This window comes from Meleagris gallopavo, chromosome Z (genome assembly GCF_905368555.1).
Source record: "Meleagris gallopavo chromosome Z, MGAL_WU_HG_1.1, whole genome shotgun sequence".
Taxonomy (NCBI): Eukaryota; Metazoa; Chordata; class Aves; order Galliformes; family Phasianidae; genus Meleagris; species Meleagris gallopavo.
In genome coordinates, this window is record NC_139435.1 from 62867065 (window position 1) to 62892561 (window position 25497).

General features: G+C 34.6%; 1 protein-coding gene across 2 annotated transcripts in view; it reads left to right on the forward strand.

The window, feature by feature from the left end:
• SLC27A6 (solute carrier family 27 member 6) overlaps positions 1 to 25497 on the forward strand; it is a 38547-nt gene that overhangs the window by 9377 nt on the left and 3673 nt on the right. For both annotated transcript variants that reach the window (XM_085212813.1, XM_085212814.1), the window contains exons 2-8: positions 466 to 672; positions 3612 to 3770; positions 4218 to 4342; positions 15582 to 15776; positions 22517 to 22607; positions 23733 to 23931; positions 24514 to 24611. In XM_085212813.1, coding sequence (XP_085068939.1) covers positions 466 to 672; positions 3612 to 3770; positions 4218 to 4342; positions 15582 to 15776; positions 22517 to 22607; positions 23733 to 23931; positions 24514 to 24611 — 1074 coding nt within the window. The remainder of the gene's footprint in view (positions 1 to 465; positions 673 to 3611; positions 3771 to 4217; positions 4343 to 15581; positions 15777 to 22516; positions 22608 to 23732; positions 23932 to 24513; positions 24612 to 25497) is intronic.

Genomic DNA, 25497 nt, shown 5'->3' on the forward strand with positions numbered 1-25497 from the left:
TGTGCTTTTGAGAAAAAGACCCTCTATTCAAGAGATTGCTGTTGAGGACATCCAGCGAAACCTGCACTGTAACTGTTGGCTGTTATATGTTAATACTTATTCATCTTTTATTCGAAGTTAAAGCTTACTGACACTGCTTTCTATTCTTAGCAATGACAAAGAGTTGTCAAAAAATGCAGTGGTAAGCAGGAGAGCGGGACCTAGTAATCAAGGATCACCATTTTGCCATAAGAGCTAGATGACAATTAGACACTGTGGAGTCAGGAGTACTCTTATTATTTTAGATCCTGTTTTCATTCAATTTCCAGTCCAGCTCATCACTGTTTTATTTATTTACATCAGTGAAGATGAATAACATTTCTCTTTCTGTTATAAAAATTAAAACTTTCAGAGGAAGTGTATCTTACTTGCATTTACTTTTTGGAGACATAATCTAACTGACATTATTTTACATTAAATTTTAAGATTTGCTTGGAACTTTAGAAGAAATTCTTCCTAACCTCCAGAAAGACATCAGTGTTTGGGTAATGTCCAAGGATTCCACTTTTCCAAGTGTGCATAGCCTTTTAGACAAAATGGAAGCTGCATCTGAAGACCCTGTTCCAGTTAGTCGACGTTCTGCCAGTAACCTCAGATCTTCTGTTTTATATATATTTACTTCAGGAACAACAGGTACAAGTATGCTAAAGTGATAATATTTTCTTAAAGCTGTCATTTACAAGCTTGGTTATTATTATTATTTTTTGACACTCTCATCTTTTGATGAATCTTTTTATAATAGAATATCATATTTCATATCATTTTGGCAGGAAATAAGCATTCTTCTTGCTGATGAATGTTTATATTCAAAGTATTATGTGCTTTTTCTTTATTTTTATTTGCTAGATTGTACAAATACTGAGAGGAGCTTTGCTACCTAATTAACTGCTGAGGTATTTATAAAATGTTTTTCCCTGTTTTTATAGCTAACATCTTAACATTGTATCCAGAACTTTAAAAAACAAGCAAATAGATATTTTTTCTTCATTAAGTCGCGCTCTATGTATTGACTGAAAATAGGATTAAGTTATTAGACTTTTAGTGTAGAAACAGATGGCTGAATTTAATACCAGTTGTTCAGCAGCTAAGAAGCTAAGACTGAAAACAAAACAAACAAACAAAAATAACAACAACAAAAAAACCCACAAACAACTGTTTAGTGACTTGAAAAGGAGCATGATGTTGCTAAAATAAGTGGATTGGCATTCTCATTCAGTTCTAGCTACAGGAGGAATTAAATGAAGATTTATTTTATATATATATATTTTTCCTTCATATAAATAATTATTTAGTATATTTATTTTTGCTTCTAGGAGAAGATCTAAAAGGTAAAAATATTGGTCTGGAATAAATACCTTAAAAAGCTCAAAATGTCCAGATGTCAGCTATATAATAACACTATAATAACACTAACACATATCATATAGAAGAATAGAATTCTTAGAGTTGGAAAAGACTTTTAAAGGTCATCTAGTCCAAATCCTTTGCAAAGAACAGGGACATGCACAGCCAGATCAGCTTGCCAGGGCTTGATCCAGCTTCGTCTTGACAGTCTACAGAGATGGGGCATCAATCACATCATTGGACAACCTGTTCCAGTGCTTCACCACCCTCACTGTAAACGACTTTTTCTTTGTAACTCAACTAAATATCTCCTCTTTAAACTTGAAACCATTTCACCTTGTTCTATCACAACAGACCCCGCTGAAGAGTCTGTCCCCTTCTTTCCTGTAGCTCCCCTTTAGATATTGAAAGGTCGCTATCAGGTCACCTCAGAGCCTTCTCTTCTGCAAGCTGGACAGCCCCAGGTCTTTCAGCCTGTCCTTGTGGGAAAGGTGCTCCATCCCTTGGATAATTTTTGTGGCCCTTCTCTGGATGTGCTCCGAAAGGTCTACATCTCTCCTGTATAGAGGACTCTCCATCTGGACACAGTACTCTAGGCGAGGCCTCATCAGCACAGAGTAGAGAGGCAGGATCTCCTACCTTGCCCTGCTGGCCACACTTCCTCTGATGTAGCCCAGGATTTGGCTGGCTTTTTTGAGTGGCAAGGGCATGTTGTCTGGCTTATTTCCAGCTTGTCATCCACCAGTATCCCCAGGTCTTTTTTGGCAGGGCTGCACTCAATGCTTTCATCTCCCAGGTTGTATTGGTAGTGGATGTTGTCTCAACCCAAGCGCAAGACTTTGTATTTGGATTTGTTGAACCTTGTGAGGTTCACATGGGCCCAATACTCAAGCCTGTCTAGGTCCCTGTGGATGGCATCCTGTCCCTCTGATGCGTCAACTGCACCCCACAGCTAGGTGTCATCAGCAGATTTGCTGAGGGTGCACTTGACTCCCCTGTCCAGGTCATCGATGAAAATATTAAAAAGTATCAGTCCCAGTTCTGATCCCTGTGCAACACCACTCATCACTGATCTCCATCCAGACATTGAAACATTGGCCACCACTGTCTGGACTTGATCCTGTAGCCAGTTCTTCATCCCTTGAACAGTCCATGCACCTGATCCATATTTTTCCCATTTGGAGAGAAGGATGTTACAGGGTACCTGTATGTATTATATTAGTTTACATTGCATTTTTTTATTCCTGTGTAATGTAATTGGAAGGATAAGACTTACTTAGCTTGAGGAGTCTGGGATACCTACTTTTAATCTAAAGTAAGTCAACATTTAAGCACTTTTGATAATGCAAGAGCCTAGTGTTTATTATAAATTATTGGCTCTTAGGTTACTTTAAATAAGTACTGTCTTGCACAGCCTGTAGTCAGCTGTTCGTAGCAGCAGAAAGAAAGAACTAAAGACTCTCCAGAGCACTTCACAGAATCTCAAAATCACAGAATAGCTGAAGTTGCAAGGGCCTTCTGAGGTTATCTGGCTGAATCCCTCTGCTAAAGCACAGACACACACCAGCTCAGAACCATACCTAAGGCAGATTTTGAAGATCTCCAAGGGTGGAGACCTCACAAGCTCCCTGGGTAATCTATTCCACTGGAATTCCTTTTTGATTGACATCATGGATTTATTGCATTTTCTCTTTATTGTGATGAGTTTTGGAATAACTTTTAACTAGAATCTCCATAGATTATGCTTTCACTTAACAGCTCTAACTAATTTTCAAAATAACAGTAGCTTCAGTAGAAGAAGTGATAAAGCTTTCTGAGATCCACTACATTTTTTGAAATTTAAATAGGTGGTACTGTTCATCGAGAAGACTAAGTCTGAAATTTTTGCATGTACTAGAGAACACATATTGAATAAGATCACATCCCCCATTCAAAATAACAAGTACCAGAGTACTGATAGTGTATTGGTCATGGAGTTTCTTTGTTTGCACTTATTGGAATTGATTTACATCAGATTTAATAACTAACACATGAGGTTACAAATTGTCTGATGTGTTGCTATGTGTAAAAAACAAACATGCAATATGGTACTTACAGTTGTCTATTTAGCTGAATAGGTGTCTGTCAAAGTACTGATACAGTTATGATTTTAAAGAAATCACTTTGAAAGAAAAACATGGATTCTCTTGAAGGTAAGCTTTATGCAGAGTATTGTGTTTTCATTACAGGTCTTCCAAAGGCCGCAGTCATCAGTCACATGCAAGTTCTTAAAGGAGCTGCTGGACTCTGGGCTTTTGGTGCTACTGCAGAAGACATAATTTATATTACTCTGCCTCTTTATCACAGTGCAGCATCTCTTCTTGGTATTGGTGGATGCATTGAATTAGGTAGGATTTATTTAATTTTTGATATAGAATTAATTATTATAAAAATGTGTTTAAACAAATTTGGATTCACTGCTTTTAGAGAAACTAAAGCAATGAACATTCTTTTCTGAATAGCTTCATGGTTCTGCATTTTGAGGGCATAGGATGGTCTTGTAATAGAGGAGGACCTCTTTTGCCAGCTGTCTTTGGACAAGGATTATGTAGTTATTTGGGTCAAAAATGTTTTTACTTTTTTTTTTGTTTGTATTTTGGTAAAGAGAAACATAGAAGCATGTATTTTGGTAGTGTATGTAGCACATTAGTGTGTGTACAGTCTAAGTATTGTACACTGCAATGTAATTAAAATGTTCTTTGGTGAACTTAAGAAGACCGGTAGATATTAACACAGCTAGATAAGCTGCCTCTTAGGGAAAAAATCTGATTTCTTTTTCTGTTATTTCCATTAAGGTGCAACGTGTGTCTTAAGAAAGAAGTTCTCAGCTAGTCAGTTCTGGAGTGACTGCAAAAAGTACAATGTGACTGTCATCCAGTACATTGGAGAACTTTGCCGCTACCTTTGCAGCCAACCAGTGGTAAGTGGCAAAGATGATGGCTGTTCAACTGTAAGTAACTTGTACACTTATTGTTCTTACACTGGCTATGTAGGAAGGAGGGAAGGAAGTAAAGCTGTATTTGGCTGAGTCGGTGTCATTTAGTGAATAAATATTAGAGATTTACAAATTAATTCAGAAAACCTGGATTACTGTTAAATACCCTTTCAAAATTTTCAAAAAATTATTTTTTGGCATGTAAGTGTTTGAGAAGTCTAAAATTTTGCAGGTTGTGTTTCATCACTGTTTTGGCTTGTTGGGTTTCTTGTATGATCCATGTGGATTGTATTTTAAAATTTTGAAGTAGTTTAGTCTGATCAGAAGACTGTCTTTTGTTCCAGTTAGAAAGCTATTTCAGACAACAGTGCAAATTTCATTAAAGTGACATTCCTCCCTTACACTACTTAAGCCCTAACTTGAAAATACGTCTTTTCCCTTGGTATTCAGCAGTGTGATGTTCTTTCTGCAGGTTATTGAGTGCAATGTGTGCTGAACCTATTGTAAATATCACAGAGCTGACTCTTTTTAATTGAATTAACTCCTGGTCTATTTTATTGTATCTTCCTATATCTACTCCTTGATGTTAGAGAGAGACAAAGATTTAGGCTAAGTGGGTAAGATTTGTTGTTAATAACTGAACATTTGTTATAGAATAATACAGACAGAATGGATAAAGAAAATAAATTGTTTCATAACAAACACGTGTGTGTCAAAATGAATATGAAACAAATACTCAGATTTCGGTATTAACTAAAATTCATCTTCCTAATGATGGCAACTGCTGTTCTATTCATTTATGAACTGCAGGTTGTCCTATTTTGTTTCAGTTTCGATGTAAGACAATCTTCTCTAGTAAGGCATTACAATAAATGCTTTTGAATAGTAAATTATGACCACAAACAGCTTTTATTAAATAATAAATAAAAGCAAGTAACTGCTGGGAAGTATCTATACTAAGCATATGGAATCATGTCCTCTTTTGATTTAACAAGATGTTTAGAAGAACGCAAAAAACGTAGTGAAAATGTACAGAAGTTGGATGTAATGCTGCTGTTAACTGTTTGAAGATTTTTCTTCTGCATTTGTAAATAATGATAATATCATTTCAAAAATGTAATCAGAGGATTATTGGTGGTCACTGACTCAATGTGCTGGCCAATTGCTCAGTGTCTGGATGGAGATCTGTATCAAAGATTTTGAACAGAACTTTTGACAAGTCTTTGTGGTAGTACCTAGACTCTTAGCTTAGCTGTCCTAGTGAGTTCTCCCTCGTTTGATCTATCTGCTTCTCACATTTGCAGTAGCCCTTGAAGACATGTTGCTGTAGATTTTTTCTGAAACCCGTTCTGCATCCAGTTTGTTTTAGTAACCCACTGTCCTCAATGACCATTCATTAGAAAAGAAAATCCTTTTTCTATAAGTAAAAGCACAACATCCTTGCATTATGTTATGCTTACAGCTTTTTTCTGGGTTCCTAAATAAGTAATTGTCATGCCTTTTCTCTTCCCAACTGTTTTGCTGCTCTGTTTGGTCATACAGAAAGTATAACAGCCAGTATAATAGAAAATGTAAACTTATCTAACATATTAGCATGGCTTCTCCTATGAAAAAGGATATTCAGCACATTAATGATTTGGTCCTGCTGCTTGATATTGCTTAACATCTCTAGTTACAGTGCTCTAACAAATAAGAAAATCTGTCTCAGTACAGCTCCCTATTTCATCTTTAAGCAAAGGTCTTAGAAGGACTTTTCTATTAATCTGTGGATATTTTTTTCCTCAGGGGTGAGAGAGGGTCAACAGAAATAATCTTTTTCCAATTTAGAGTAATGATTTACTTAAATAATATAGTGAGACCTGAAGCTTTTGGAAAGGTAGGAATGGTAACAGCATTTATTTCATGCTTGAAATAGTTTACCAATGTACATTAGAAGTCAGTCTTCTTGATTTTTAGTGTCTTATGCTGTTGTACATTATGACATGAATTATTTCATTTACAGTCCTTTGCATGAACTTAGTAAGCTCTGAGTTAGAATCTAGAGTTCACTTCTACTTGTATTCAATTCTGTTTCACAGTTCAATAAATTATTGTTCATAAGAGTTTTTAAGTATCTGTCCTGTTTTATCTCCATTTGATATTGAGTCAGTGTTATCCTTTGGCATCAGTAGCATTACCTTAGGATTACCTCTGATGCGTAAGATTGTGTATATAAGCTTTCAGACTCAATTTTGTTAAGCTGAAGCAAGCCAATCTCTACTACTAGTTTGGCCAAGGTTTTCTTTGGATAAGATTAAGTGCTGAATTGACTTTAGAAAAGATGCTTAAGAGTTTATTTTATTTAAATTCTGCTGCATTAGAACAATAGTATTTTAAAAGGGGAAGACAAGGAAGCTGACACTGCTGGGTTCAGCAAACAGTAGCCAGTTAGTTCCCTGCTGCTGACTCAAGTGATGTGAGAAAGGGTGTAAGAACAGTGCTTATGTTGGTTGGATAACACTGTCATCTACCTGGACACAAGTTTCTTTGAAGGCAGCAATTTTGACTGATATCAATCAGATAGAAGAGGAAAAATAAGTCAGAAGTTAGAAGGCAATTCTTTACAACACAAGATTTACTTGATATTCCATTTTATTCCCTAATATAATTATAGTTTTGTTCAGTTTATGTTCAGTAATAGAAATTGTTCTTACTCTTACTATTAACTTGTGGAATGGAAATTTGTGAAGCTACTTGCAGGTTTTCAGCATAAACATTTTAATAAATTCCAAACCAGTAATATATCACAGTTACAGACAGCCACATCGCTACCTTCTATCTGAATATTCTGAATACTCTGTGTCACTTCAGTTTTACTATACCAGAGGGTCAGATTTTGCAAGTTTTTATTTTTCTAGTAATCCATGTATTTTTAAAAATGTTTGAGCAGTTACATATGTCATAAGGCAGCATTCTTAATCCAAGTTGTCACTTATTTACTAGTATTAACAATGCCTGAAAGAAGAACTGAACCAATATTTGTACAAATTAGTAAAGCTTAATATAGTTAGAGAAAAGATGAAGAAGCTTAGAGACAGACTGAGGATTTGAAGGCTTTTATTTTTTGCCTCAAGGTTACATCAGCTGATCTAATAAAACATAAACTGTATATTATTACAAACTTTGCCTGTGTGATAGCTTTAAACTGTCATGGCTACAACAACAGCATTATTTTAAAATGGGATTTAAAAACAGGTTACAATCCTGTCCTTTTTGGCTACTGCCTTCTGCTGTTTAAATGTACTGTCCTGCTTCTCTTGGAACCTGCCCACAGGATGACTGTGTGTCTGGATTTTGGTTCTCACCAGTAAGAGTAAAGGTGAAAGCCTTCTGTTTTGTTCCTATAGTTCTGTTTGCCTTAGAAAGCACACAAATGAGCACTGAAGGCTAGTTGAGATACCAGCTAGTGGTTCTAATATGGTGACTCCAGACTAGTGGAGTCTTTGAGAGGTCCTGTATTTTGGTGAATTCCTTTCTTTACAGCTCGTTTCTTTAGACATTCATCTTTTTGGTTCCACTATTGATGTCATCAGAAAATGTTAGAATCATTTAGGTTGGGAAAGACCTTTAAGACCAGCCACCAACTTGAGTTACTCAAGTCCCATTGCTAAACTATGTCCCTTTTTGCTGCATCCACACATCTCTTAAATATCTTAAGGGGGGATGGACGCTCCACATAGTCCCTGGTCAGCCTTTTTCAGTGCTTGACAACTGCCTTCATGAAAAAAATTCTTACTGATATCCAATTTCAACCTTGTCTGGTGCCATTGGAGACCATTTCTTTGCATTCTTTCACTTGCTACCTGAGAAAAGAGACTACCATCCACCTCACTTTCAGGTAATTGCAGAGAACAGGAGGTCTCTCTGAAGCCCCCTCTTCTCCAGTCTAAACAGCCCCAATTCCTTCAGCAATCCTCATTAGTCTTGTTTTCTATTCCTTTCACCAGCTTTGTTGCTCTACTTTGAAGATGTGACAGAAATTCAGTGTCCTTGTATCCAGGGCTCCAAAGCCAAATACAGTATTCGGACTGTAGTCTTATCAGTACAATGGGACAATCATTTTCTTAGTCCTCCTGACCATGATGTTGCTGATATCCTGATACTGAAGGCCTGCAATCACATTCACAATATTACAAAGGGAAGCTCCATATTTACAGTATATTTCAGAGATTCTGTGGATGTTTTAATTCTCTTAATTGACATTGGTAAGTTTTATGATGTTGATTTTAACACGTGGACTCTTGGGGCTATCACAAAAAATACAATGATCTAATGTGTATTACTATGTGAAACACAGACTGAAGTGGCTTTTCTTCTTGGTTAGATATTTTCTGAGGAAATAGAAGTACAGCTAAAGAAAACATTCCCTTTAGAAGAGCTAAAGAAATAAAACTCCTGTTAGAATTTAAACCTAACAGACCACAGTGGCTAACCTTTTGGCTTGCCCAGGCCATTGAGTGAAGAGGGATGTATACAAGTAACAAGTAACTTTTAAAAAATATATTTTTATTGAAACATCAAAGAGGGCAACAAACCCATAAAACTAATTGGATATTTGACCTTGCTTTTTGTAAATAATGTGTCGATGTCTGGATTGCTGAGAACTCTGGGTGAGTTCTTAAGGTGTTTGTCAGAGATTTTTGATCTAATTGTACTCTCTGTGTTTCACCCTAGAAAATAATTGTACACAAATGTATGTACTGCGAAAAAGTGATGATATGAATAAGGCATGAAGCAAGGCAAATTCTTCTCTGGTAAGATAGGTCTTAGTAAAAGAAAAGTGAAGAAACATGATCAAATTTTATTTGAGTTGAGTATCTGCTTGCAACTGTGTGGATTCCATTTGAAAATTTGCAGGTGGTGTATATATGTTGACTGAAAATGGAGTTGCAAAAATAAAAAAAAATCTATGATTTTTTATGCAATCTTGAAACCGACTCTCAAATTGCCCCATGTCATTGGAACAGCAGAAAAAATTATCAAATATGAATTGCAAAACTAATTAAAAACATATCGTGAATTATTTTCTACTTTTTGAAAGATTTTTGAGATAGTGGAAAGTACAAAATGTGTCAGCACTACAGTAGTATTCCAGATATTTCTTCCAGAGTGAACATGTAAATTTATTAAATTGCTGAAGCTTATTTGGTAAACAAGAGAAACTGTATATCTGCTTAATAACAAAAAATGCATGTCTTCACAAGCACCAGGTACTTTGAATGGCATTTCATCAACTAATTACATAGAGTTATAAGGCTGGGTGGGATGGGATTTCAAAAAGTGACCTAGTGCACACCTTTGCTGGGAGAAAAACTCTGCGACCTCTGACAACTGAACAAGCTGCAGCTAGTCAGCCAGATACAGTGCCGCAGCTGGTACGCAGTAACTACATGCATGTTCTATTGCAACGGTGAAATACCTGATGCCCTGACAGCCCAGAAAGCCAACTGTATCCTGGGCTGCATCAAAAGAAATGTGGCCAGTAGGTTGAGGAAGGTGAGCCAGCCCCTCTGCTTTGTACTGTCCTATGAAGACAGACTGAGAGAGCTTGGGCTTTTCATCCTGAAGGAGAAAAGGCTCCAGGAAGACCCGAGAGTGGTTTTTCAGTATATAAAGAGGGGCTATAAGAAAGAAGGGGACAGACTCTATCAGGGTCTGTTACAGTAGGATAATTGTTTCAAACTAAAAGATGGGAGATTTAGATGGGATATAAAAGGAAAAAGATTTATACGATAAGGGTACTGAAACATTGTAACAGATTGCCCAGAAGAGATGGCAGTTGCCCATCACTGGAGACATTCAAAGTCAGACTGGATAGGGCACTGAGTTGTCCCTGTCCCCAAACTACTGTTAAAAACCACATAATAATGTTGCAAGTTTACAACCAATTGGGGCTGCATTGCTAGCTGTGCAGGGCCACATGCAGCCTGTGGGCCACATGTTGGACATACCTTTATTGAATATCAATATATTAATTAATGAAAGCGTGAGACTGAGCTAAACTAAATAGCAGACAACCAATTCCTGTAGTGAATGGATGTATCCTCTTCCTAGAATTCCTTCTGGCACCTCTGATCAAAAGCTATCAAGCTTTCTTTATTTATAGTTATGGTTATGTATGTTACTCAAAAGTCCTATAGCAGTTTATAATGAAGTATTACTGTGAAGTGAACGTAAGCATATATCTTGGAGAATTTAGTACGTATGTGAGTCTAATGGCAGTAGAATAACTCTCATTTGATCACCTCTTTTTAGCAGGGCTAACAGATAACCAGTGAATGTACATTCTGTAAGTCCTGTGTTCTGTCTGCATTATATATTTAACAGATTTTTTTCATTTCCTAGGCCCTATACTGCATATAGTTTCATCGAGCACATAGTATAGGAAACATTTTAGGCTGCCTTTGCTTATCTCCAATTAACTTCTCCTGCTGCACAAAAGTAGGACAATGAACCTTTCTTCTTGAATTTTTTTAATGCATTTGCTAGGTATGCTTTTATATAGCTGCAGTCATGAGTCCTTCTCACACCCAACTAATAAGGTGTTGATGGCCCTTTAAAATTCTTTTTAAATCAGTGACTTAGTTATGTAAACAGTTGACATAGTTTACAAAGAACACTTAAGGAGGAAAAGACTGGCAGATGAAGAATCCTAGCTATGTGGTATTTAATATAACAAGGCAGATCTTGACTTGTCAATTAATCACTGTACAAATGAAACAAGCAGTCAAAATGGAGAAACAGTGTGTAAAGAAACTCATTTAAAATGTATGCAACTATTTTGTATATGGTTCAAAGATCTTGACTGAATGCACCAAAGAAAAGTTTGGATGTAAGGTAAGAACAATGATATTTTGGTAATGCCTCAGAAAAGCATTAAACTATTTTCACCTTTACTGTTGGAAATAAATGAGTATGGCTTGTTTCAGAATTACTCAATCAAATCACAATGCAAGAAAATAAATAACTTCAAAATTTGAGGAAGTGTTCTAACATTCTTTTATTCTAAAATTATATTACAAATACTATTTTTGCAACCACCCATCAAGAACTATTAATCACATTCAGAAACATAAAGCATGATGAAATTATCATAGGACAAGTATTACTGGAACTGATCTGTGATAGCTAACCAGGGCAAAGCCCTTGCTAAATGAGTTGATGAAATTTAGTTCTTAGTGTAGGAAGTGCTAACTAGGTATTCCGTTTTTGCACCAGAATCACAGAATCAGTGAATGTTAGGGATTGGAAGGGATCTTGAAAGATCATCTAGTCCAATTCCCATGCTGGAGCAGGAATATGCATGCAGTTACTGTACAGCTGTGGCACTGTATCTGGCTGACTAGCTGCGGCTTGTTCAGTTGTTTGCGGTTGCAGAGTTTATCTCCCTGCTAAGATGTACACTAGGTGACTCCTTGAAATCCTTCCAAATCTTATACCTCTGTGTCTTGTAGTGATGTGAAGCTAGTTGATGAAATGCCATTCAAATGTGGTAGAAATTCAAAGTTGGTGCCATAGTTTGTTCCTGCATATTTATTTAGATTTCCATGTGTATAGAATACCCTAACTGTGCATCATTTAACTATGTTTCTAGCGTATCTTGGAACTGTCATTCCTTTTCCTTCCTTTTTTTTTTTTACTTACTGTATTTTATTTACTGCTTGAGTATTCTGCTATGGAGCCTATGGAATACACATGTGCCTGCAATATTTACAGTTTGGCCAAAAGCTGGACAGTAAATGAATATTTATAGATTTAATCATGAAGTAAGTGTTATAATGGCTAAATCTATTTTCTTTACTGTTCACTTTCAATTCAAAGTCAGTTATATGAAAAGGTAGTTAATGTTCTACATTAGTTATATTAAAGAGTAGGTAAGAGGGCATTAAAAACAGCTCTGAATTTAAAATGTACCTCATTTAAAATCCATCTTTTCATATGAATCAAACATCTACTTGGAGATGAATTACATATAGTTTCCAGTCATATCTACTTGGAGGTGAATTACATACAGTTTCCAGTCTTGCAGGTGATGAACTGCTAAAGCACAGTCTGGTTTTAATGCTTTTTTCCCAGCAAGACCTCCAGAACCTGTTGAGAATCTTTCATTAACAAATAGTTATAACTGTGATGGTCTTCCTAAATCACAAATATTGCAGTTGCAGAAAGGCAGTCTAATAGAAAATTTATCTTCTTGTGAATGTTAATTGAATTATTACTCCTTATTTTGAGAAGCCTTGCTTTCTACAGTGAGTTTTAGGTGACTCGAGACACTTTCTTTGTGTTTTTGTGAAGGGCTCAGTGTGTAAGAGAGTACTTCCTAAAATAAGTTGTCAGTGTACAGTTGCAAGCACAATATAGTGCTGACCAGGACCTGAAGGAATGGCATGGAGCAATGGGAGAAGGGTACCGAGGGGGGACTAGGTTGTATGCGTAGGAAAAGGTTCTTCACTGGAGCATTGTTGGGCACTGGAGCAGGCTCCCCAGTGCAACCAAACTGGCTGCAGTCCCAGTATCATTTGGACAATGCTTCCAGATGTAGAGTAGAATGTTGAATGTTCTTTTGAGAAGGAAGAAGTTGGACTCAATGGTCCTTTTGGGTCTATTCCAACTTTGGGAAATTTAATGATCCTTTTTTTTATGTTTCTTCCTTTAGAGAAACAACCTTGTACTGTAGTGATAGAAACTGCCCAAAATAACATGAAGAACTCAAGGAATTGAAATAGCTGTGCTTACAAATGAAGATGTACTTGTCCTTTTGAAAAAAATATAAGCATTGTATGTTATTGTTTTCTCCCTCATCCTAGCCTATCTTTTCAGCAAAATGTCAACATGTTTTTATTAATCTGAAATGTAAGCACAGACTCTAATTCACCTTTCTTATTAACATGGGCTTTAGAAAATTAGGATGTTCCCAGACTGATGAATGATCCACTAAATTAGTATGTATAAATACATACTTATTTGTCTTTTCTGTTCATTTTGGATGAACAGAATCTATTGTGTGATTTTTCATACTGTTTGAAGAGGCAGTACATTTGAATAATTTGGCGCTGTTAGTGAGGGGTAACTGCAGTTTGGTTAATGATAAATTAATTTCAGATTAGCACTGAAACTCTAAGGAAAATATCTCATTTTGAAAAGTTTTAAGTTAAGCTGACTGGAATGTTCCAAAGATGGCAGATGATTTTCTGGGGGAAATAAAAGGCTTTCTAGACTACGTTCGAAGTAGAAGTAAAACACTTTCTTTAAAATAATAAAAATAATAAAATTATTATATATAATTAGGTATAATAACATATATATATATATTTATTGTTCTTTGAAAGTATTGACCTTTGTTGACCTTTGAATGTGGAACATACCTTATTACTTCAGATATATGAAGATCTACACAACTGCTTTGTGGTACTGCATCCAAATTGCTCTAAAAATTATAAAATTAGGTCAGTTTTAGAAAATTTATCACAGGTCATGTTCATGGATGGTTTTGTTGTGCTGTATTATACAATTCTTGGTGATGATTTCGCAGAAAGTAGGTGAAGTTTGTGTTTATGTAATTAGAAATGGCTTTTTATCAAGTCATAAAGGTAGAAGTAAGGTAGAAGGGGAGAAAGAAGAAATGGAAGAATTGAGTTGATGTTTAAAAACCCAGTAAATTGTAACTGGAGGAGGCTTGTGAGTGATGTAGTTTTGGAATACTATAGCAGAATAATTTCTTTGAGTATAATCTGCCAAGAGCTGTCTGCATTTAGTGAAATGTATTAATTCCTTCCTGAAGTCTGAAGAAAGTCTCTGAAACTGGATGATGAATTTTCCAAGTTACCGATTTTGAGGGGACAGAGAAAAACTTGATTGGTTTTCAGGATTTAGGTGATGAACTTGAAATGTAACTGTGTGTCAGTTTTTGTGACAGAAATGAGAATTTACTACCTTCGTGAAAAACTACTTGAATTGCAGTCATCAATGAGCTTCTGAGAAAGTCTTGTCTATATAGCCAGTAGAAACTTTCCTGTTTTTAACATGCAGAATACATGAGTCAGCTGACCAGATCTCTTCCCAGTAATATTTTATTCTGCTTTTATCTAGAGTAAAGGTGTAAAATGGATTTTAATTCTGATGACTTACCTAATTTATCTTGGACTAAAGCTGGGAAGAGATACTGGAATAGAAAAGAAAATAGGGACATATATGTGTGTACATACATATCTATAGATATATGCATATAAAGGAAAGAGAATATCTGTGCATGTATTTTTATATATGTATATAGATTGTATACATATGCATAAATATACATACACAGAGATACATACAGAAGGTGTTGGAATACTGCAGTGATACAGAGTTCTAAAAATATATGGTAACAGAATGGTACCTGTATTTACTTTGCATTGTCTCATTTGTGTATTCTGTATTGCCACTTGCACTGATTAAAAAGGGAGTCTTGTTTTAAATTAGGTGAAATAAAAAAAAAACACATTTTAGGTGTTCTTCTTTCTAGCACTTCAGCTTAAATCTGACTGCATTTTAAGTGCTCCATGCAATCATACGGTTTGGAAAGTATCAATAACGTCAGTCTCGCTGAACTGGCTGAACACATACTATACTGCTTCTTGTAATAAAACGTGAGAGTTTACAACAGTAAAGATTCAAGATCACTATTGCCTATATATATGCCGTATACTGTATATATATATGCCTATATATATATTGCCTATATTGATATACTGTATACCAAATAATGTTGAACAAAACCTTGCAAGTCTTAATATTAAAAAAAACGGAAAATGACTCATATGTAGTGTGTGGGAAGAAACAGGTATTACAAGTGTATGGAATCTGATTGTTTCTTTTTATCAGTGTGAAAACACAAGGAAGTTACTATTAATCTCTGCTAACTTTAATTACTTACCAGAAACAATGCCTACCTTTCTGTAATTTTCCCAGTTTTCTAATTTTGCTCTGCTTGAAAACAGATGGAGACGATATGTAATCACTTATACAAATTAGTGTAGCCATTATGCAGGCAATCATTTACATGTTCAACAAGACAAAATTTTTTTATTGTTTTTTGTTTGCTAACTTGTAGCTACAGGCTAGTTATGCTAGCTTTCTTTAGATATGTGCAACAATCAGATGTAGTTATCAAAATATTCTGGTTTATTTTTTTTTTTTTTAACAGAAAGATGGAGAGAAAAATCACAAAGTCAGACTGGCAGTTGGAAATGGAGTAAGAAATGATGTATGGAGAGAATTCTTAGACAGATTTGGTGCTGTTAAGATCTGTGAGTTTTATGGCGCTACTGAAGGAAACATTTGTTTCATGAACCACACAGGAAAAATTGGATCTGTTGGACGCACCAATTTCTTTTATAAGGTGACTACTTTTTTTTACTTTGTAAAATGGAATGCTGAAAGTCAGTGTATTTCTCGGTTTGACCACAGGACATGGGACTTGAGATATAGCGTAAGTATTCTTTGTTATTGCAAGATTAATTGGCAGTCTGTAAAATCTTGGCTGTCAAAGTATTGCTGATCATGCTTAGCACCCAACCCAGTTACACTTTCAGCAGTAACGCTGGAAGATTTAGAGTCCATAGGACTCATAAAAGCCTTGCCATTCTTAGGAGAGTTTTTAGTAGATTCTGAATATAAGGATCAAATCTCTACTACATTAAAGGGCAAAAAAGGAAGTTAGATTTCTTTCAGTACTTATGAACTTAGCATCTGTGAAGTAACACAAAGAGTATATTTATACTGTATAATACTCTGTGGGTATTTGGCATAAATGAGAATTGGTAGTAATAAAGTAACACATAAATAACTTGAAGGAATATTTTATACTTAGATATAATTATATATAACTCAAACTGCACTTCATGTAATCTGCTTCCTTATTCTGAAATTTCAGAGCAAACATATTCCATATATAAATATTGTTGTATAAATACAGCAAAAAGTACTTACCAGTTACAGTAATATAAAAATTCCATGCCTGCTGCCTACCATGTCTTCTATATTTACTTTGTTCTAGATTACTTAACACAGAAACTTTTTTTGTTCAGTACTTATGGCATCTTTTTGTATTTGTAAGTCCATCTCTTGTATTTCTGTAGCTTTGGCAAAGTTGCATCTCTTGAGAAACAGTACATACACACTGTCTTCACCTTGATGTATCCAAGTAAATGAAGAATTATGAAAAGGGTCAGCTTACAACTTGTATGTTCTCACACATACCTTAAAGTATTTCACCAAGAAATTCATGGGTTTCGCCCTTTGGATCCTATCAATACTATTTTTGAAATGACTACAGAGTAACTAACCTGGGTCTCAAGCTTTAGATATTAACATGAAAGTTTACTTACTAAGGCTTTCTAGCAGGGAGACTAGATATTTAATATTATATTGCTATTTATGCAAATTTGTACTCCTAGGACTATACACATCACCTAGAATTTGCAAAAGTAACCAATACCTAACTGTGTATACAAATCCTCATATTTTAAGTGATTTTTGTGCTTCTGAAGAAAGCTGATAGGAAAATGTTAAGTCCAGTCTATTTTCACAGAGAAGTAATAACACTTTTTGGAAACCTATCTGTGTGAGGTGGTTTAAAATAAAGACAAATAGGTTTGTGTACAGCTTATATGTTCCAGGATCCACAACTTCAGGACAGCATCACATAGACTACCTCACAGTTCAAGGTGTAGAGCAATTGCTGTATCTTTGTTTCAGGGATAGGAACCCATCAGCTGGTGTTTCACCAGACCTTGCAGGGAGAAACCAGGAAACACTAAGAGAGATGGCAGGAGCTGCTGTGTTTCTGAGGAGCCACTGAGAGCTCAGGAACTAAATCAGACTTTGCTGATTTTCTGTGTTATGTATTACAGATAGTCTGTAGTACACACAGTGGACATCAAATGCTAGTATGTATCTTTAGAAAGATACAGGTCACTACAGGGAATCAGGGATCTGGAATGTAAGGAGCAGTAGCTAAATTAGGAACCTTAGAGCTAATGTTACATTTTTTTTTTCAGATGACCCTGAGCCATGTGTTGTGATTACTTGTAAAACTTAAAAAAAAAAAAAAAAAATTCTTTCAAAATTTTACATTTGTTTAAAACCTCAGTAAATTTTTCTCAGAATTTTAGCGCTCTTTATAATTTAGTCAGAAGTCAACCTCCTGGAAATACCATATGTAGGTTTCATCATAGAGAAGATTAGACTTGAAATTACCTATTTATTGACTTTATTTTCTGTGTCTTTAATCAACTAGCATGTGGGGTTGTTTTTTTTTTTCTTTTCTTTCCGTATTTTAGTAGTAGCACTTCGTATATTAATGAAATTTGCCTTTTGATTTCCAAAAGGAAGACTAGCATTTTGGTTTTCTTTTTTTTGCACATGAAGCATGCTACTTGTTCCTCTTTAAGGATCACTCTTAAAATTTAAGATAATTGCTGTATATTAAATGAAAAATATCTTTTGAAAACTGCAATTAAAAGTAAATAAATGCAATACTATCCACTAGATACCTTTACATTATTTTGTGTACTGCTCCAAGTTAGAACTGGTATAGTCTATAGAAACATCAACATAATCTGCTAAGATAATTAGGAATTGTTTGCTTATTTACTCAGTATGTATATGGAAAGATAATAAGAGATTTTTTGAATTATAAAAAGCCATTCATTGCATTTGACTTGACCTGACATTAGAGTACATTCTATCTTTTTCAATACTCTCTTTTCCCTAAGAATAAGTCAATAGTAAGTCTTCAGTTATTTCTGTAGTTTCTGTTGCAAGTAAAGCACATTATTGTCACAGGCTCCATTTTTAGCTGTTCTCCATGGGATACGAGGTATACTAGCTGCCAGTTCTTCCACCAGTGTATATTAATTTGGCATTCTGTATCTGTAGGGTTCGAGAAGACTTAGGGTTATTGCTGAAAACCAGATTCAATGCGGAGACAACCTCACCTCAGTTACGTGGACATGGTATGTTTAGCTAGATTGTTGGGTAACCCCTATTACATGGTAACAGATCAGCCAAGATTATCTTCCAAACTGAGGAGTTCTCAAAGGCTTCTCCAAAGCAGCATCAGGCATTGTTTCATAACCAGTGTGCTTTTGTGCTTTGATCTAGAGCATTTGTAGTTGCATAATGTACCCAATCTCTATCAAAGAATTTCTGCCAGCAGAACAAAATGGCACATGCCCCCCCCTTTTTTTTTTTTTTTTTTTAGTATAATATTTAGATGTGTCAAATTATCAGTTTTCTAATACATTAACTGCTGGGGCTTTGCTCTTGTTACCTGTGCAGTTCTTCTGGAACAGCTTCTTCAGTCTTCTTTGTGACACTCACTAGTTAGCGGGAGCAGCTAGTTCACCCATATGCTGAAGCAGAGCAGTATTGATAGGAGCAAAGTTTCATGTATAGTGCAGTTGTAGAAAAGGCAAGGAGAGGTAGGGAGAGAGACACAATCGTGAAAACAGCATAAGATATACTTTTTAAATTTTCATACTTAAATTCTTAAGTTTGTTTGTTTCTGTATGTCTTTGATTACTCTGCAATCAAGTATTGTGACACAAACTCATTCTATATATCTACATAGATATATTTATATCTATATCTATAATGATATAAGTTAGTGCTGACTTATTTCAGGCCTCTGTTGTTTTTAAATATGTCTTACAGGTTGCATATTATTAGACAACACATTCTGAAATGTAGCTGTTACGTTTGTTTTTCTTATTTTGAATGACATTTATTAAATATCTACCAACGTGCAAGGGAGAGCAGCTTTATTTCTCATTCCCTGACTCTTGAGCAGTCTGAAGTTGGAAAGGGAGATTGCCTCCTACTGGAAAGCAGAGAATAGCACAAGGAAGATCCACACATCTGGTTACTAAATTATCTTGTTTCTGCAAAGAAATGGTACAACAACATTTGAAATCTTATGTTGATGTGGGGTGATATGAAGAGATATCCTTAAACAAGTATTCTGGGAATTCCAAATACAACTATTTATCTGGGAATAAAAAGAAGTTTGAAAAAGGGGAAAAGAGATATGTGTGATTATGTGGTAGCATTAAAGGAAGAAACACTTTCCACTGGCATGGAGATGAACTAAATATATATAAAAGTCCATCCATCCATATATCAAATGTGCAGCTGGAATAATAACAGGTAGGTTCCAAGTATAATATTTTTAATGGAGAAAAACTAAATAGACATTTCATTTCTGTTGTACCCAATGACAACGTGGCAGTTTCTGAAGGTGAAATGCAAAGAATACAGCTATAAAAGACAAATTAAGCTTCCTCCAAATGAGGAATTCCTCCAAATGAAATTCCTCCAAATGAAGAAAGTAAGTCTTCTGTCAGTACCTGCCAAATGGTGGTTGTGATGGGAAGTCTTATTGATAAATATTAATATAAATAAATATATTGATATAAATTCTATACACTTATTTTCCTAAATAATTTTGAAGATACAAATTAATGCATAAAAACAGGTGAATGGCATTGCAATTGCCAGATATCGAAGAAGCCATTGTGTATGAGACGCTAACATAAGGCAATGCTCTTGTTTCCACTTGCTTATTTTCATACTACACACTTTACATGGGAGATTACTTAAAAGTGTTATATAGTATATAAATAAATCCCTAAATATGGATATGCAGAATGTAAACACAGACTCAGTGAACAGAATAGCAGAAAACTCTGGCTAGCATTTTAGATGATTGAAATTTTGACACCGTCTTGAATTTTTTTACAGAGAAGATAGTGTATAGATGATTATACTAGCAATAAATGACAGTCTGAAGCTTACACTTGATATACATCTCTATGTAGCCAATGTTTCTGATTGATGTTATTATGACATAAAAAGATTTAATGTATTATGACATATATATTTATAGAAATTGGTTATGGGAAAAAACTGTACTCTCAGCATCTATCAAATATGTATGTAAATCTGTATCTTGCTCTGAAATATATTTTATGTGACAGCAGAGAATATGCAATGGAGGGAATGGAACTGATGAAATCCAGCGAAGCTTATAGTGAAAACTAAAAATAATCCATGACAACCCTGAAAGATTATTCCACTTTTATTTATAAATGTATTTTAAAGACTTATTGTATGATTCTAAATTTCCTACTCAAAATTGTTTGGATGATAATAATCTGTAAGTTGAGATGTACTTAAGTCATATTTATTGGAAAAGAGCAGTTGATAACAAATCTGAAATTGTTTCAACTGTTAAAGCATCTTATGTGAAACAGCAGTGCTGAATTAGTATTATGAGTTTTTCCATATAGCTATAGAACAATATGGCAAAAGAGATCACTCTTAGTTTAGAAACAAAGCCATTGTTAACCATGTCTTAACATCCTGGAAAACTTTATTCACAGGCAAAAGTTTGACATCTGTTCCTGGAATTTCATTGAACAGTGGATAGAAAAGAAAGATTAGCTAAAAAATGTATTGCTTCTGCTTTCACTTATCAAGTATAGCTTGTAATGAGTTTTTGGTGCGTTCCTTTTTTCATTGACTACAGATTGATACTGTAGGAATTTCAAAACTATTTTCAAAAAAAATATTTAAACACTCATATTGCCAGTCTATTGGAAAAAAAATACACAGGGTTTTGCAATACCGCTACCAACCAACATCCAAGCGGCACAGTAAGAGACACTAACGTTGCAGTTTAAATCATCTTACGTTTCAGTGAGATCAATGTTGATTTTTGGTTCATCCATTTGCATAGTGTTCTGGAGAATAAAATACAGATTAAAATGATGAGTGCTGCATGCAGTATTCTGTGAAAATAATATTGTAACGCTTCAGTGATTTAGGCTGTTTTCCAATAAATTTTAAATGAGATAAAAGAAAAGTAGGCCAGTAACCAGACTAAATGCTTTGCTCTGGAGCCTTCATTTTCTACTATTTAATATGAAAAGAAAGTTTACTGCACAGAGACAGCTGTTTAAGTAGAAAATATTTTGGCTTATACTTTCATTTTGAATATCTAATGTCTAATATGTGCTGTTTTCTCCTCTTAATTGTGTATTTGCATGATTTATTTCAACAATCTAACTGGAGTATGTGTAGTTAATACTCCAGAGTTGGAAGCAGTAAGAGATGTATGTAGCAGCATAAATAGTAAATCTCAATGGTCATATAGATGACCTCAAGTACTAACTAGCTTCTGTTAAAACAACATAAAATAATGCATCAAACAGTCTAATACAGATACAGACACATATTTTGATCTCTGAAGGAGCAAACAGATGAAAATGAACATGAGCAGGACATGCTGCTGTTTCTAATTAAATACAAATATCAGAATAACATATCACACTATTTCCTTCTTATTTACATTATTCATTGCATTTGTTTTGTCATATGAAACCATATGAAGTAGTAAATATCAGTGCAAAAAAAGAAGTGAAACAGAACAGCAATTTAATGTGGAAATCCAAAGCAAAGACTCCAAGAAGAAATATCTTCTATTTAAGAAGATTACTTATCAAGAATAAAGCGGTTATCTTGCAATTAAGTTAAATTGTGTAGCATTTGTCAAATTCAAGAATTTAAGAGCTGCAGTAAAGTATTAGACTAAAAAAAAATCCCCTTGGCTTTATTGAGAAAGTGTCTTATTTCTGGATCATGATTTGATTTTGCACACTATAACTTTGTTCTTTTGATCAGCAGTTAAAAATGTGCATTCCCTGTTGTTTTAGACACCAGAATACCCCAAGAAGCCCTTTTTATATCAGCTTAAGATGTCAGATCAAATTTCATATGTACTTCTATTACTCTGATCCTTGTAGACTGCACAACTGATATGTGGGTCCCACAATTCATTTGTAAGAAAATACAATTCTGTATCTTCACCATGTAATTTTGAAAGTTACACGATCACAAAAATGTTTGTGTGTTAGTTATCTCCAGTAAACTGCGTAACTTTACAGACAGAATGAAAGACAGATGAAACTGTGTTCTACTTTGTAGTGAGCAAGACTAAAAGTTTTCTTGCTTATATCTGCTGCCACCAGATGTCACTGTGTAGATAAAAAACTGATGACCTTTTTTCCCCTTTTTCAGCTTTTTTTCCCATTTGATTTAATCAAGTATGATTTCCAGAAAGATGAACCAATTAGAAATAAGCATGGTTGGTGTGAGAAAGTTAAGAAAGGTAAGTATGTATTACAGTGTATTACAATGGTAATACAAACACTTCCAGGATCTTTTTTTTAAGAGACCTTACTATTGGGATACTGTACCATACCAACATAAACTATTAATCTGCAATTCTAAAAAAAGCAATATGAATTTTGATGTAAAACAGACTATTATTAAGCATTGCAGTGCTGACACCGAAAGAACTTAGGAGACCCTTGAATATATTCACAGAAGAGCAGTGTGGAAAAATGATAGTGTGATATAGTCTCTAAATATGAAGGAAACATGTCTTTTTTAAAAGAAGTTAACATATTGGGGTGATTGCCTGGGAGATCTATGAGAAAGTGAATTAGAAGAAGTGCTTTTTGGAGAGACATTAAGTGCTTTTGATTAAGTGCTCCTTTATGTGTTTTATCAAATACATTGCTTGATTATAACTGTCTTCAAAATGCTTATCAGATATCTAGTATCTCTTGACTATACCTATTTTCAAAGTGAGACATGCATACCAAGATATTCAAACCTCATATCTCCTTAATTTTTTGAGTAGAAAAATTATATTTAAACTCCTACATTTTACTCAAAAATGAAAGCAGTGATGTTTATCACATTACTAAAAAGTCTTCAGAATTTTTCTCAGAACTTCTGAAGTTCTGAGCCTAACTATGGATTTGCTTTGGTCAAACAGCTGCTCTTTTAGATACACTGGCTTTTTAACTGATTAGGGAACTGCTGAAGTTGAGACTTATCACTAGAAATCCAGTAAGGTGTAGGAAGAGGGAAATACTATTTGCTCTGTGCACTGTGAGATGATAAAAAAATGTACTAGTGAACTCAGAATTGATGGATGATAACTGTTTAGTCAATAAGAAGAAACATATAACAGAAATTTGAATAGACAATATTGCTCTGTGTGTTTATGATCACTTTGTGTATAGAGGTGACATGAATTGCAAAGCAGTGGTAACAGGTTTTATTATTTATTTTATTATTAAGCTTTTATAATTTAGGCTTAAATACCGAACCCTGCTAAACTTCGTTCCTGGTTTTGTAAAGTCCTATGTAGCAAATTAACACTAATGCAAAGTATAGGATTTGTGTATTTTAAGTTTACACTTGTTTCCACTTCTACACGTAGGTGAGGCTGGTCTTCTCATTTCCCAAGTGAATGCAAAGAACCCCTTCTTCGGATATGCTGGCAATAAAAGACACACAGAAAAGAAATTACTCAGTGAGGTATTTAAGAAGGGTGATCTTTATTTTAATACTGGAGACCTAATGGTTCAAGACCATGAGAATTTCCTGTATTTTTGGGACAGGATTGGAGATACGTTCAGGTATAATCAATATTTCTTTTTACATCTCTTCATTAAAAAACAGACACGTAGATTAGAATAATAGTGATCTATTTGTTTTCAGCTAAAAGTAGTCAGTTTAGAAGTACGTTGATGCAGTATATGATGATCTTGAAAAGGACGATAGGGGCTTCATTTTGCAAAAAGTGCTCCTGCTGAGCTGGATAATTCATCTCCAGTTTTGTAGGAATTGCAGGTCTTTGAACAATCCTTCCAGTGATCATACTTACCAATGGTAATTTTGCTGCAGGCAAGGAGAATTGGATATAGAAACAGATAAAAATGTATGAAATACTAAAGTGTGGTCTCATCTGATATATTTGGATATACATCAAAATTTTTAAATCATCAGGTTATGATAAATGTGCATTGTACTTCATAGTGATGGATAATATCTAGTAACACTTTAATTACTAGCACTATCTTCTGATAATAAGATCAGTGTAGCAAGATGACAAACAAGAAGAAATATGAGCTATTAATAGTCTAAAATGAATGGAATCATTTTAAAGATATGCCTATATGTCTCCAAAGGATGAAAATATTGTGTTTTCCACATTTTAGATGGAAAGGAGAGAATGTTGCAACAACAGAAGTTTCTGATGTCATTGTTATGTTGGATTTCATACAAGAAGCAAACGTGTATGGCGTATCAGTACCAGGTAAAAGAAGCTTCAGCTTTATTTTTTCCATCCTCTTTGTTTAGTTATTAACCTTTGTAAATCTTTTATTTCATGTTGTAAACCCATGAATCATTTCTAATTGAGTCATATTTTTAATATGTAGCTAGAATGTGTATGTAGATAATGAAGATGCCAACTGTTTCTGAATGAGGCAGTACATTTTTATGTGCATGTAATATGTATTTTTGAAAAATGATCTTTCATGAAGTTGTGATAGCTGCATAAGCCGAAGTTTCAAGCTTTATTATATTGACAGTCACGGAAAATCCACATTTTCATGTGTCAGAATAAAATAATGTCAGCAAGGTAAGAATTAACATAGCTTTAAAGGAAAGTGTATGAATATATTATATTTTATTTAAATTTTAACTAAGCCTCATAAACTCTTTACAGACAAGAATGTTAGAAAGCCAAGGTCATTACAAGGAATAAAGAGGAAAAAAAAGAAATTACTTAAAAGCAATTACCTTCTTTTTGGATTTTTTTTGTTAATTTTCATAAGGTTATTTAGGCCTGATTTCCATTAATGCTAAGGGCTTTTAAAACTGTATAGCAGGTTTTGCTGACAGGGAAATGAATTTCTTCCTAGCAACCTGTGTGGTGCTGTATTTTGCCTTTGTGGCTGAAACAGTGTTGATAACTCAGCACTGCTTAGCTGGATTTTTGCCTACCATTGGGAAGCAGCAAATGCATTCTGCTTTTTTGCTTTGCTTGTGCACACACCTTTATCTTTCCCTGCTAAACTGCCATTACCTTAATACGTGAGTCTTCTCACCTTCTTTCAGTTTATCCCTGTCATGTGGGAGAGGGGAGTGAGTGAGAGAAGTGGATATTTAGCCCTTGTCCAAGGTGAAACCCCTACAAA